This window comes from Podarcis raffonei, chromosome 12, assembly GCF_027172205.1.
Source record: "Podarcis raffonei isolate rPodRaf1 chromosome 12, rPodRaf1.pri, whole genome shotgun sequence".
NCBI lineage: Eukaryota > Metazoa > Chordata > Lepidosauria > Squamata > Lacertidae > Podarcis > Podarcis raffonei.
Genome location: NC_070613.1, coordinates 38,616,388 through 38,630,725, shown reverse-complemented (window position 1 = coordinate 38,630,725; position 14,338 = coordinate 38,616,388). Strand labels below are relative to the sequence as shown.

General features: G+C 42.5%; 2 protein-coding genes across 6 annotated transcripts in view; one reads left to right on the top strand and one right to left on the bottom strand.

Moving 5' to 3' along the window:
* TBC1D5 (TBC1 domain family member 5) overlaps positions 1-14,338 on the top strand; it is a 289,716-nt gene that overhangs the window by 259,922 nt on the left and 15,456 nt on the right. The window lies entirely within an intron of this gene.
* Positions 12,898-14,338, bottom strand: part of PLCL2 (phospholipase C like 2) — a 137,024-nt gene continuing 135,583 nt past the window's right edge. For 4 of the 5 annotated variants that reach the window (XM_053359266.1, XM_053359263.1, XM_053359265.1 and 1 more), the window contains one exon: positions 12,898-14,189. In XM_053359266.1, the coding sequence (XP_053215241.1) occupies positions 14,010-14,189 (180 nt within the window). In that variant the 3' untranslated portion in view covers positions 12,898-14,009. The remainder of the gene's footprint in view (positions 14,190-14,338) is intronic. The other variant, XM_053359268.1, reaches the window with a different exon arrangement.

Here is a 14,338-nt window from a genome sequence, read left to right as displayed (position 1 = left end):
AGTATTTTAATCTGGAAGTGTTCAGGGTGCTGGGTAACTGGCAAAATTAATACAGTCATACCTCAGAAGTCCAACGCCTTGCGAGACGAATGTTTTGGCTCCGAAACGCCGCAAACCCGGAAGTGAGTGTTCCAGTTTGCAAATGTTCTTTGGAACCCCGGATGTCCGACGCGGGTTCCAATTGGCTGCAGGAGGTTCCTGCAGCCAATCGGAAAGCTGAGCCTTGATTTCTGAACATTTTGGAAGTTGAATGGACTTCTGGAACAGATTCCATTCAACTTCTGAGGTACGACTGTATTTCCAAGTAAAAGCTGGAGCTGGCACAGCAGCTGAGGCTGGAAGCACACTTTCAATTCTGGTTCAAGCTTGGCGTGGAAGAGCCACGCTTCAGCAGTATTAGTAGGAGCCCAGTTTTGAAAGGGCCAATGTGTGGCGGCTCCTTATTTGCCTCCCTAGGGAAACATGCGCGTAGGATTTCAAGTCTATAGATGGCAGAGTCTCTGTTCACTACTACCATCTCCCCCATAACCAAATTCTGGAAGCTGTTCAAACACCCAAGCATGGAAATACACATTTACACACGCTGTCTCAATCTGATGGCTTCCTTTCATGCCTACAGGAGCACCTATTTCAAACTGGCTGGCATTTTGTCCAGGGACCACGATAATATGCCGAGCTGCCATTATGTCCTTGTTTGATCACATCATTACCACCCTACAAAAGAAGAAAACATTTTTTTCCAGTGCTCCAGCCTTTGTTGTCTGCTGAAAATGCCTCCGTAGGAGATATTGCCATGGGGTGTTTTACACAGACCGTTTGTTAGAGAAAATAGAGGGGGATGTTCCTTTGCAGATTCCGGCAAGCACAATCCAGCATTTAAGAACCGCATTTGTTCCTCCACGAGTCTCTCGTACAAGTGAGATACTTTTTTCCCTCCTCTTTAAAAGAACCACCATGATATTAATTAATTTGGACAGAAAATCCTCAGTAGAACAGGTGGAGTCTTTTAGCCATTTGTATATTAACACTCCTAAGTGAGGAATGTTCCTTTCATGTCTGCTCTTTTTAAAGAAACCAAGTCTTCGTCATGCACTTCTGCGAGAAGACATAAGAATGCACGCAGAGCCCAGCTGGATCAGACCAAAGGTCCTCCTGCTCCAACATCCTTTTCCCTACAGTGGCTGGTCAAATGCCTCTGGGAAGCTCAGAATTAGGACACAAAGGCAGCAGCCTCCTCCGGCGGTTGCTCCCCAGAGTCTGGCATTCAGTGAAATGAGTGCTCATAAGGTTGCGCATTGCCTTTTTGAAGAGTAGGCATTACTTTCCATGGATCTATCTAATTCCCTTTTAAAGCCATCTAAGCAAGTAGCCATGACTAAGCCCGTGTAAGAAACGCCGTGAACGAATTAGATAGATTTCCCAGAGGTAACAAGTTAATTCAGAACAAAGCCACATGAGTAATAAAAGAGTCTAGAGAAGACTCCCCCCCCCCCTTGAAAAGGAGCCTACGTATTATTGCGAGCTACTTGTGGCCTTGCTCATTGGCTTGGCTTCTGACAATAAATTTAATTGGCAGTCGTAGGTTAGGATGGAAGGTGGTGCCTAGTGGCCAAGGTAAGGGCTGAGGCCCATGTTCTGTCCAGGTGTATTCATGGTAAGTGAGGGAAATAGGGGTGGGTTTGGGGCTAAAAGTCACAGCACACCCTTTTGCTGCTGATTAGAGAAAAATCAGGTTTGCAGAGGGAGGAAGAAACTCCAAGCCTAATATAGGCATTGTGGGTACCTGCTTCCTCACCTTCTGCTCAACCTATATATGGGTAAAAAAAATTCCATGACCCTGAACCAGTGCTGACAAGAAGCATGTCATCTGTAAAAAGCCTTGGACCCGGGTGGAGACAAACATCACCATCAAATGAGTGCAATTGATCATGGCATCATAGAGCTGGAAGGGACCCCGAGGGTCATCTAGTCCAACCCCCTGCAATGCAGGAATGCTGCCACAGCCACCATTGGGTGGACTCAAACCACCAACCTTCTGGTTAACAGCCAGGCGCACCGACTCACTGTGCCACCTTTCTACAAGGTGTGCATCTTCCTGTGCATCACCCGATAAGTGCTGAAACCGGCTCCCTCGCTGGATTAGAAGAGCCTCTCCTATTCTTCACAAGGGGATTCAATTCTCAGAGTGGTTTAATAATCCTTCTTCCCAGAGAACTCCAGGAATTGCAGTTCTGTGAGTGGCATAGGAGTCTCCTAACAACTCTCAGCACCATTAATAAACTACAGTTCCCAAGATCCTTTGGGAAAGTAATAACTACAAAGTGACATGAGAGACATAGAGGTGACCTAAGTGTCCTATATTCCATGGATTCTGCGAAAGGCTGCACTGACCCTTCATACCACAAGGGGAAGCAGAGAGTTACTATTGCATGGATGGCAGAGGTATAAAGTTACACACCAGTCCTAGAGGTGGTCTTTGTTTGTTTTAGCATAGCGTGTTTTTTTCAAGTGTGGCTTTCTGGGAGGAAACGTGGGGCAGCTGTAGTTAGAATAGGTCCTAAGATGGCTATTAGGAAAAGTTGAGGACGATGGATGAGGCCAAACCATAGGAGACTAAGATGGTGGAGGTGCAGATTACCTCTTTTGTTAGGATAATTTAGACACTGCATGAAGTGGGACTCGGACTCCTAGGCCAGGCTATGGCCAAATGGGGGAAAAGGGTAGAGAGGGAGAGTCTGCTTAACCCTTTCCCCTCTTGTATTTTTTTTTAGCACCATATTGCCCTCAGGCTGCTTTTTGAACTGTGAGCAGGGAGGGAAAGGCAGGGTCCCCAGATGCGCTTGACTCCAGTTGTCTTTTGGAGGGAGTGTGGAATGCAGGGGAAATAATGTACTCTATAGCAAGAATCTTAGAGCTGCTCTCCTGGGACAAGAGAGAAAGAATGTAAGCAGCTCCCTTTTGAAGACTGGCTTTCCACTCCCGTTTCTCCAGCAGCATTAATGTTGTGCCTCTAACATTAAGAACATGAGCTTTTGTTTGCTGTTAGTCCATCAGCAGGACACCAAAAAGAAAGCAGGAAGCTGAAGTCTATAAATATTATCACTTAATTATATGGGGTTTGTATCGATGAGTCTTCACCGCAGGCACCATAACAAACAAAGGGTTTCCTCTTATTGTAGCCATGTGATTTTATTATTTACTGAGAAAAGATAAGAGCTGCAAACTGGAAAGCAGAAGCACTCCTCTCTGATGCAACTATTTCACTCTCCCATTGCCCTGAGTTGCAAGGGCAGCCTTCCTAGAGTTTCTTCCAGCAATGTAGCAATTCCAGTGTGAGAGCCAGTGTGGTGTAGTGGTTAAGAGCGGTAGACTTGTAATCTGGGGAACCGGGTTCGCGTCTCCGCTCCTCCACATGCAGCTGCTGGGTGACCTTGGGCCAGTCACACTTCTCTGAAGTCTCTCAGCCCCACTCACCTCACAGTTTGTTGTGGGGGAGGAAGGGAAAGGAGATTGTTAGCCGCTTTGAGACTCCTTCGGGTAGTGCTAAAGCGGGATATCAAATCCAAACTCCTCCTCCTCCTCCTCTTCCAGTGGAGGCTCTCACATGGACTCTGGGAAGCTCTTGCAAGATCTCATGAGAGCCTCCCAGAGCTCAAAAGCTATTTTTGTGCAAGGTTTTCCCAGCATGGAAATAGCTTTTAAGCTCTCCACCGTCATTGCATTTAATTTGTGCAATTTCAATTGGCCAGTCACCAAGTATGTCAAGTTGCAATTGCACAAGTTTAAATGTGTATAAGTTGTGAGTGATTTGTAATCTGTTTATAAATGTGCAGGTTGAACAGGTGCTAAATGGGCTTCAAAAGGTAGCATAATGTAGGAATCTAAATCTAAAGTTGCCTGTTATAGCTTATAAAGCCCATGCGACCAGGCTGCTTGAAAGATCTCCTCTTTTGGCAATCTGCTCATCCTTTAAGAATGGATGTTCTGACCCTCTCGCATGTGTCATTTGTAGGGGAAACCTACTGTGAAAGACACTTGTATTTCAAGGAGATAGGTTGATTGGTCTGTAAGATTCTTCCTCCCTGCTTAGTAGCACCTTGGCAAGCGGCAAGGGTTCATTGTTTGCTTTTACCCAGGCCTAAGTAGCAGCAGGATGTGGGAAGACCTGCTGGTGGGCCAGGTGTAGGCTGAGTACCTGCCAGCAGGAATGCAGCTGCAGAGTTGATTAACTGTGCTGGTCCCTGTAGATTGGCCTAGTTTGACAGGTGGGTTGAATTTAGGTATTAGGCCAATAGGCCACCAAGAGTCTAGAAGAGAAGAGCTTTTTTCAGTTCCAGCACCTCACCAGTGCCATTTGAAGAGAACAAGGGAGGCGTTCATGGTGAGTCCTGACACCTCTTTTTCTAGAAAAATAGCACTGTGGAAGAGTATATAAGTTTATCAGGTGGGGTCTGACCCCTGGAGGTTCATTGTAGGCCCTGACATAGCTCAGCTGGTAGAGCATGGGTAGGCAAACTAAGGCCCGGGGGCCGAATCCGGCCCAATCGCCTTCTAAATCCGGCCCACAGATGGTCCAGGAATCAGTGTGTTTTTATATGAGTAGAATGTGTCTTTTTATTTAAAATGCATCTCTGGGTTATTTGTGGGGCATAGAAATTCGTTCATTTCCCCCCTCCCAAAATATAGTCCAGTCCCCACAAGGTCTGAGGGACAGTGGACTGGCCCCCTGCTGAAAAAGTTTGCTGACCCCTGCGATAGAGGATGAGGCTCTTAATCTCAAGGTTATGGGTTCAAGTCCTATGTTGGGTGAAAGATTCCTGCATTGCAGGGGGTTGAACTGGTGAGGATCCTCGTGGTCCTTCGAACTCTGATTCTGTGAAAGGGTGCAACAAACAGGCCAGCTGGAATCTTCCTGTTACTGATCGCTGGAGTTCAGGGTAACTGAATGGGGAAGTGTTTTATCTTGTTCATGCTATGTTAGTTTGCTTGAAGTCTGTTTTGCTGTTTTTGTTGTGCTGTGTTTAAGCCTGCTATTTAATGAAAGAAATGTGATGTCCCTGAATAATAAATTTTTGAAAAGCTGTTGCATTTGGCAAAAACATCATTGCACCCTGTATGTGTGGAATGTTGGGTTATCTTCCTCTTTGTTTGAAAACATTCCTTTTCCCCATAAGCATTTGATTCTGTTCCTGTTTAATGCATCTGGTGTATGGTGCTGCTGTTTGTGGTTTTGCTGCTCCTTTTAGTTAGTTAATTTGTGTTTTAATGGTTGGGTTATTTTTGCTTTTATATTTGTAAGCCTCTTTGAGCAAATTCTTGGTGGATGGGGAAAGTGGGGCATATACCCATTAAGCAAGCTAAATTCATCTTTGACTATCCTCCTGCATATCTTCATAATGTCATGCTTTCTTCTTGTTGTTTCTGGAAATAATACAAGGTGATGCAGCATTGTTAAAACAAGCATTGGGGGGGATAAGTAGCTTTTAATTGTATATTTTATGAAACAAGGGAGATTTAGTACACACATCAAATTGTTTCAATTTTTCATAGCAATAGAAATGATTAAAAAAAACCCCATCTATACAGATCAGAGAAATGTTTTCAGGGAAGAAGAAAGAGATAGCAAACTATGACAGATGCTAAATGTTAATCCTTCATTCACTCTAGAAAATTATAGGAAAGTAATAGAATACCTGGAAATTTTGTGCCATATGGAAGAAGTTGGAGGCAGGAGGAGACTGACCTGATCTTTCAGTGATATTTATGTTAAAAATAAAATGTATTGGGAAGACCTAGACATATGTGATTAAAATGACTAAGAAATGAAATGAATGCAATTCAGATGAATTTTTAAAATGAAAATGAATTGAGAAATTAAAACAAAATTTTGCACACCTTTTAGTAAAGAATTTTAGCCTCTTGCAACTTGAACAAACAGTACCTAATTGACGCAAACTCTGCTGTGTTATTGAAATTAAAGGGTTTAGTTTGTTCATATTTCCTGGCATACCGAATTAACTGTGTTCTTTTGGGATTTATTTATGTTTAAGTGGGTTGTAATTGTGCTGTGCTTTGTGATGCCTTCTGAGCACTAAAGGCAAGTCATCCTGTACTATATTTGAAACTGATTTACTAGCTGAACAACATCATTACACAACGTAAACACCATTAAGCATGGTAGATAAATGTAAACATCTAGCAGGTCTTGCCTCTGTCCGGTTGTAATTCACATTGCCCTAAAGCTAAGTGGTCACTAATTTAATTCAGACCAAAATTAGTTGCCAACTATGTCAACTGCATTATTCAACTTTTTAGAAATAGTGTATTACACTGAAGCTGGCTGGGAAATTACCCTGAGGTATGCTGCTTCAGTCTAAAGAATCGCACACACTACTAACATTTTGGGAGCTGTAGTTTTTTAAGGGTACTAACACCCCTGTTCCTCTCACAGAGCTTCATTACTCAGAGTAGCTTGACACTCAATTCCTCTTTCAGGAAACTCCAGGAATCATAGTTCTGTGGTTTTCTAACAACTCTCAACACCCTTAAACTGCAACTCCCAGAATTCTTTGGGACAATCCATAACTGTTTAAAGTGGTATCATAGTTCTTTAAATGTACGGTGTGATTGTGGTCCTGGTCAAGATTAGCTGGTTATCTTTGTGTTCTTAACAGCTATGAGTTCTTATCAGGTGGAATAAAAATAAGATAGATGATAGATAGATGATAGATAGATAGATAGATAGATAGACAGACAGATAGACAGGTGATAGATAGATAGATAGATAGATAGATAGATAGATAGATAGATATAATAAACCTTTAATTTGTGGGTGCTGCTTAGCTGCAAAAATACAGAAGGCCTCCGATGAAAAGTATTTGGTGTTCCAGAAGTGTGTATCTCATCATAGCTAAAATAGGCACATCATGAAATATGTCAGAATCAGATAGCAGCCTCAGCACTGTCACTTTTTGCAGAGCAGGGAGACAAAATAAGTCCCTTTCTCGGTAATTGGTTGCTCTACTGTACTTATCCCCATTTTCTTACTGCCAAGTCTCATTTGCTCATTTATTCTGTGATTTGGATTGGCAGTGCCTCTCCACAGTCATTCTCATTACAGTAGCCCAAGGGGCATAGTGGTCTTACTTAACGTAGGAAGGACTCCGACAGGGAAGTGTTGCCTGCTAGAATCCTGCTCAGAAGATTCTGTAGTGCTGATCATGGCATTTGATTCTTTCCTACCTGCTGGTAACTTGCTAGATGAGGCAGCCGGCATGACTGTAGTTCATCAGCCATCTTTTGCATGCATCCTTGGAAAAGGACCACAGCTCAGTGGCAGTCTGACCTGGTATAAAGTAGTTTACTATTTTAATTTGTTGTGCCTAAAGTAAATGGACAGCTGAGACACAGTTTTCACTGTATGAATGTGCATGTGGGCAGCACCGGCCCTACCATTGTGAAGCAGCTGCCTCAGGCAGCTGATTGTGGGTGTCAAGAAAGGCAGAAAATTGTTACCTGCAGATATTGTTGCATTGTTTCTCTGCCAGGGGAGGGAAAGAGCTGCTTGTGGGACTTCTGCTTCCAGTGCCTGCCTTGGGATACATGATGTGGCATTGAGGGGAATTTGGTGTCCTGCCTCAGACAGCAAAATGTCATGGAATGACTCTGGCTGGTGCTACGGATAAACATTCTGTGCACTCCACATCGTGTGCAAACACATTCGTCATGTGGTTGTGTCCATTTGTGTTTAGACCTAGGCTTCCAACCACGCCCTTTCTTACTTCCAGACTCTGCATGTGATTGGGCTTTCTGAATGGTGAATGAATGCATATGTGGTGAGGTGCATGGTATGCTTACATAGGCTGGTTCTTTACCCGCTGCCAGAGTCTTTACAGCATTAATGCATTCACAAGCATATTTAGCACATACGTGCAGATTTCGGAAGGCATGTGCAGCTTGACTGAGAGCAGAAAGGGCCAGGTGCGAAAATGAGAAAGACATTTCACTTAATCCTGTGGCAGAAAGCAGGTCTTGTGAGCCTTTGTACTTGTCACTAGTCATAAAAAACAATATCCTTCATGGCTTGTGCTTAATTCATTACCATTTCAATATGAAAAAGGGCTCCATCCCTTGCAAGCCTTTTATCCCCTAATTAGATTTTCCTGTTATTGATGCTCTCATAATAATGGCTGCATCTGAATGGAATTGATGCAGTTAGATGACATTTTTTTAAAAAAAACACTGCACAGAACCAGTGCATAGAGGCAACGTATGTAAAGTGTCACTAACTGCATGTCATTTCCCTGATAAGCTCTCTGCACTGTTTCTCTCTCTCTCTCTCTCTCTCTCTCTCTCTCACACACACACACACACACTCACACACACACACACACACACACACCTCTACCTCTCAACTGTCTAATGTTGTGACATCTGTGGCATTTAAATGTCTTACTATGAAATGTTTCTCTCCCCCCCCCCGCCTTCCAGTACAAAACCCTTTAACACTGAGGCAAATCATGCTCAGCAGAGAAAGCGAATGCGTGCATCGGAGTGATTTAGAGGACACTGTATTTCCAATGATGTCATTGTAAATGAGGCTGAGCAGTTCAGCTGAAAACACCCATCTGAAAGCCAAGACCTTTCTGGTGGTGGAAATTGCTCAGTAGCTGCTCGGGGCTTTACCCACATCCAGTAGATTAGGGATGGGGAACCTGTGGCCCTCTGAATGTCACTGGACTACAATTCCCATCAGCCCCGGCAGCATGGCCAGTAGGAAGGGAATTGTAGTCAAACAACTTCTGTAGGCCTGCAGCTCTGTGGTAGATACACTGAGTTGCTGTTGAGTTTTATCAACAGACAAGCCTTCTGATTTAGTGTGTTAGTTGCGTTAGTGGCATTTAGTTGTTCAGACTTGTTGATGGTCTACAACAATTAAAAGAAAAGCAACCAACTAGGTCTTTATGGTATGCACACAGCTGGTGAGCGGCCTGATAAAAATGTGGTTTATTCTGCAAAAAGTGGCATCTAACCACTAACTGAATTTCTTTGTATTAACACATCTAAGCTGGTGTCGTTGTTTGTCAGGAAATCATTCACTAGCCTTGTGTTGTCCAAGTGACCACAAAAACAATAGGGTATCTTGTAGTTCTTTAAAAAGATTCCAAGTAGTTCTATCCGAGGAGGGTGCAATGGCGTGCCAAATTATTATTATTACATAGTAAATAATAATAGGGGGATAATGATATTCAGCATTAGCCATACTCAGAGCAGACACACTGGAATCAACAGAGTTACATAATGTAAGTCCATTTATTTCAAGGTGACTGCTTGGAGTATGACAAATGTTGAATATTGCCCATAATTAAGAATTAGTCCTAGTTTCCTTGGAAGTATCTAGGCCTGTGTTTTGAACAGGGACAAATCTCAGCACTACTATTCTATAAATGATGACCAGCACCATGTTTTTCAGCCAAATTGGAACACAGCAATTATGTGCTGAAAAGCGCTCTAATGCCTTATCCAGATTTATTTGGTCCATCTACATCAGTATTTTTTTTTACAGAGATTGGCAATGGTTTCGGACAGACCTCTTGATGCAGCCATACCTGGAAAAGCCAGGGGTTGAACCTGAGGTTTCCTATGTGCAAAGTATTGAGCTGAAGCCCCAAAATTCCATCCAGTTGTGAGCGCCTCATGCCATTTAGCCAAGTGAAAAGTGTTATCCACCATTTAGCAGTGGTATCCTGAGTCGGGCTCAACATGTTAAATTTTATTTGGCCAATACTGGTTTGTTTAGCTGCAAGAGCAAGTTTTGACTGACTTATCATAGAATGATTGTCATCATTAGGCTAAATAGCTCGGCACAACTGCTGAGGATGATTTTGTTTTAACGTGATGTAACCTTTCCCAACCCAATATGCATTTGAAGTGTTTCAATTAAATGAATAAGCCTGTGTGAAAGAAAACGGGCACTTGCCTTTTAAAAACCATGTAAAGGGAGTTTTAAGTGATTCAGCAGAAAGCTGTTGCTGAGGGCCACTATACTGATAGAAGTATTTGGTGTATTATACTCTTTGCAGAAATCAGGATACATTGGGCAGTGTTGCAAGAACAGCCCAAGGTAATTCAAATGTCTGTGCTTCACCATCAGATAACTTACATGGTTATATGATAGCATGCTGGTGTGGAGTGGTTATCTCAGATCAGCTCTTACAGAGAGCCTTGTAATCATGTGATACCCGCTGGTGGAGACAAGTTTATCAAGTGAAACCCAGAGCGTGTCATAAGTACCACCTCACTTCATCAGAGAAAATTGGATTCCACTTTAATCGGATAGAGTATTGATAAGTGTTTCACTTCCAATGTAAGGATTTTTTTTAACTGCTTCAAAGTGGGGTGGGAGGAAGCGCCACATCTTCAACCCAGGGTGTATCAGGTTGACAGTTCAATAGCGGGAGCCATAGAAGTAAATTTGACTCATACAATGCTAGGACAATCTAGCCATTTTTGTCACTTTCATCATTGTCTGGAATACGGAATATATGAGCAGGTTCACATTGTCAAGTCACACCAACATTAAAAACAACAAACTGCACTTGTTGTTGAATTCCCTTTTCTACACAAATATTAATAGTTGCCAATGCATTGGGTCACCCTATGCAGTATGGACATATGAAATAAACCCAGGCCAATGTATCGTGCAAGTTCCCATGTAACTGCAAATGCCCTTTAAGTTTTTGCAAAATAAACGGCTTCTAATATCATGCTCCTTGCTCCAGGTGCAGCTGCTCCCTTGTCCATCCCATAATGACAATGAATTGTTCCTTAAGCAACATTAAAAGCACTTCACAGCAAGCCCTGTCTTGAACAAGGGTTGCCAGCTGTCTCGTTTTCCACATGATATCTCACTTTAGAGACTTTTTTCTTTCTACCTTCAAGCAAGGGCCAATTATTTGTCCCCTACGCAGAGGCTAAGGGACAAATCATGCTGCTGCCTGCACAGCTGCCTGCACAACTTTGGGGCCTTTTGGGGGGCACTGTGAACAAGTCTTTCTGACAGCGGTTGGAAATGTCCATCAGACATTTCTTCTTCATTTCCCCCCCTCAGCTTATTAATAAGGCAGGTGCAAGGAGCCACTGGAATAAAATTGGAGCTCCTGTAACATTGGTCCTCATGCACATTGTGGCAGGTAAGAATGGTAGGATATGGCATTAGTTTGGATAACTAAACTTGACTGAAGGAGCCATGATTAGGTCTCTGGTTCTTGAGCAGAGAGGCCCGTAATTCCCTGTTCGCAACCAAAAAGTTCTTCCTCCCTCTGCCATTCCTGTTAATAATAATAATAATAATAATAATAATAATAATAATAATAATTTATTATTTATACCCCGCCCATCTGGCTGAGTTTACCCAGCCACTCTGGGCGGCTTCCAATCAAGTGTTAAAAACAATACAATATTAAATATTAAAAACTTCCTTCAGATGTCTTTTAAAAAGAAGATAGCTGCTTATTTCCTTCACATCTGAAGGGAGGGCGTTCCACAGGGCGGGCGCCACTACCGAGAAGGCCCTCTGTTTAGTCTTGTTACAGACTGTCCTTTCCTTGGTTGGTGCAATCAGCAAATGCCAATAGATGTGACTCTGTCATATTTCCATGGGCTCAGGCAGCTGAGCCAATGAGCCAAGTCACCAGCACAAACTGCAGAAAGGTGTTGTGCCAGTTATGTTTTTGCTCTGGGAGGCAGTGCAGTGCAGAGGAAGGGACACCACAAATGGGATTGCAACATTAAAGGAAACCATTGCACTTTACTCTTGCTGTGCTTAAGTTTTACGGAAGAGGTTTCTTTTCGTGAAGAAAACAAAATCAGTTGAGGCACAGGCAGGAAGCAGAACTTCCCGGTGATTTTAGGTGTGTTTTGACGGCTTGATATTGCACTGGTAGGCTTATCTATATCTTTAAAGGTGTTTGGAAGGCAACTGGAGGACAGCAACACGCAATGATAAGGCTGCTAGTTCACCGAGCAAGAAAGTATCGTCTATCCCAGCATAGTTTAAGATAAGCAGAACACAGATAGCCCTTCTTTAGTTCCACAACTTGATACCGTTTCATCCACTGGACTTGAAAGGGGTGTTGAATTTGCACGACCACAAGACTAACACAACTGTAGTCTTTGCTTAAGTGGCGACCCACAGTTCAGAGGCTAGAGGCCTATTTAAAAGCCATCCCTTACCCCCACCTCTCTCGTGAAAAGGGAAGTGAGCTGTTCTGCTGGTTGCACCTCTTATCTGGCCACACCCAGGCTGTACCCGTCTCCACCCATTCAGCAGAGAACTAGCAAAGAAAAAGTGTCCAGGGGAAACATCTCTTGGTGGCAAAAAGATTGGTGAACCGATTCTGCAGATGGCAAAGTTAATGCAATCTACTCTGTATAGCCTTTCACTGTAAGACTGCCTCTAGTATTGTCACTGGCTGATCCACCGTTCAGGTGGTAGTCCTGATTCAGTCCTTAAAGGTTCAGCCTACAACATTGCAGCTATTTATACTTGAACCTAGGGCTTTTTTTCAACTGGAACTCAGCGGAACTCAGTTCCGGCACCTCTCAGGTAGGCGCCATTGCCATGATAAAAGAACAGAACATTTCCCCAGAAAAATAGCACTGCTTGAACTGAAATTATTTGAGTAAGAAATCCTAATTTTGTTGCTTAAATGGTGTATCTTTTATTGAGAAGGCTTTGCTGGAAGGGAATGGTGTTTCTGAGGTGCACAGAACATTTTGGATCAAGCTTGTCTTATCCGCTGAGCATGGTAAGCACTCACTTGATTATCTTGTCTCTTAACAAAATCAGGGTTGACGCTGGCACTCAACAAAAAGACAATTTAAATCTCTTAAAACTGACTTCATTTGCTTCAAAATTATTGCACCTTGTGATGTCGTACCCCATTTTATTATTTTTAGCAGAAACATTAGGAGGCAGATCTTGGTTTGTATATTCAGCTTACAGTGAGTATGAAATTTCAAAAAACAAATCCATGTTAAAACCACGTAATGGGAAGATTGATGGATCTGGAAGTTTAAAAAGGCTATTTAAAAACCTGAAACAAAACAAAAATTGAACTTCAGTTTTAGGCCAATAACATGGGAATTGTATCATAAAACATTTTAATGTGAATTACTTCACTTCCACGAAATGATAAAACTATGTACAGTATTTTGTTTGCAGTTTGGTCACTTTTACATTAGCTGTAGACATCTGCAGATGTTCTTAGGTGGAAATAGGTAAATGCACCTAACTCAGGCATTTAATGGCTGACTGATTGCACATGTTCCTTCTATGCAACGGCTCTCCCACAGTGCACTGTGCCAGGAGTAAGCACTTTGTATTTACATTCCCCTTTTTATTTATGGCTCAACAACAAAAAAGAAACCCAAAAGAGTAGCACTTTCAAAGCTGAACACTGCCAAGTATCTTCATCATAGAATTTTGCTTAATCTGTGCATTTGCTTACATTTTCAGCCCTGATTTTTAAGTTAGATGTGCAACAACAGGCCTAACACAACAAACTATTATAGAACTGCACTGCTCCTAAATCAAGGAATCACTGCACACCTAGATTTTCCCCAAAAATCAAGGCACTTTTCTGAGCAATGACAAAAGCTCCTTCCCTTGCCATTATAACGTATTTCCAGTCAGGAAAACCAATTTGTTTTTCTGTTAAATGACAATGATATTTTTCTGCACAAGATTATTGAATCATGACATCTTTTACACATATACAGAGTATTTTAGCCAGCAATATTATTTCCATGTTAGAACAATTCAGTTGCCTCTGCACACAGAATTGCTATGTACATTCACAGTTTTCATGGATAGTAATTAGCTTCTCCAGTTGTGCTTTTAAAATTCCAGGATTTCCCCTCCCACTAGTAGTAAGTGCAAAGCAAAATGTCTTGTGCAGCTACAATGGTTGCAGAGTTATAAACTCCAAAATAATGAGAATGTTCTTTCATTCTCCATTTTCTTCACCCGCCTTTTCAGGTATAGCCTCCAGGCTTCGACGGGGCTTTGAACCCTCGGCTGTTTCTGATCCTGGCTTGTTCAGTCCACATGAAACAGTAGCATAGTGGATTTGCTTTAGGTTCTCCAGGGCTTTGTTCTTAGCATCTTTGAGAAGATCAGCCTGCCCCTGTTAAGAACAAAAGCAGTCACAACTATCAATAATGAGACCATTTTCTATACTTGATTTATTGTACCACAGCCTAGTTCATGAAGATGAAAACCAGATTACTTTGAGCTAAGACACACACACACACACTGGGTTGAACTGCATTCAAC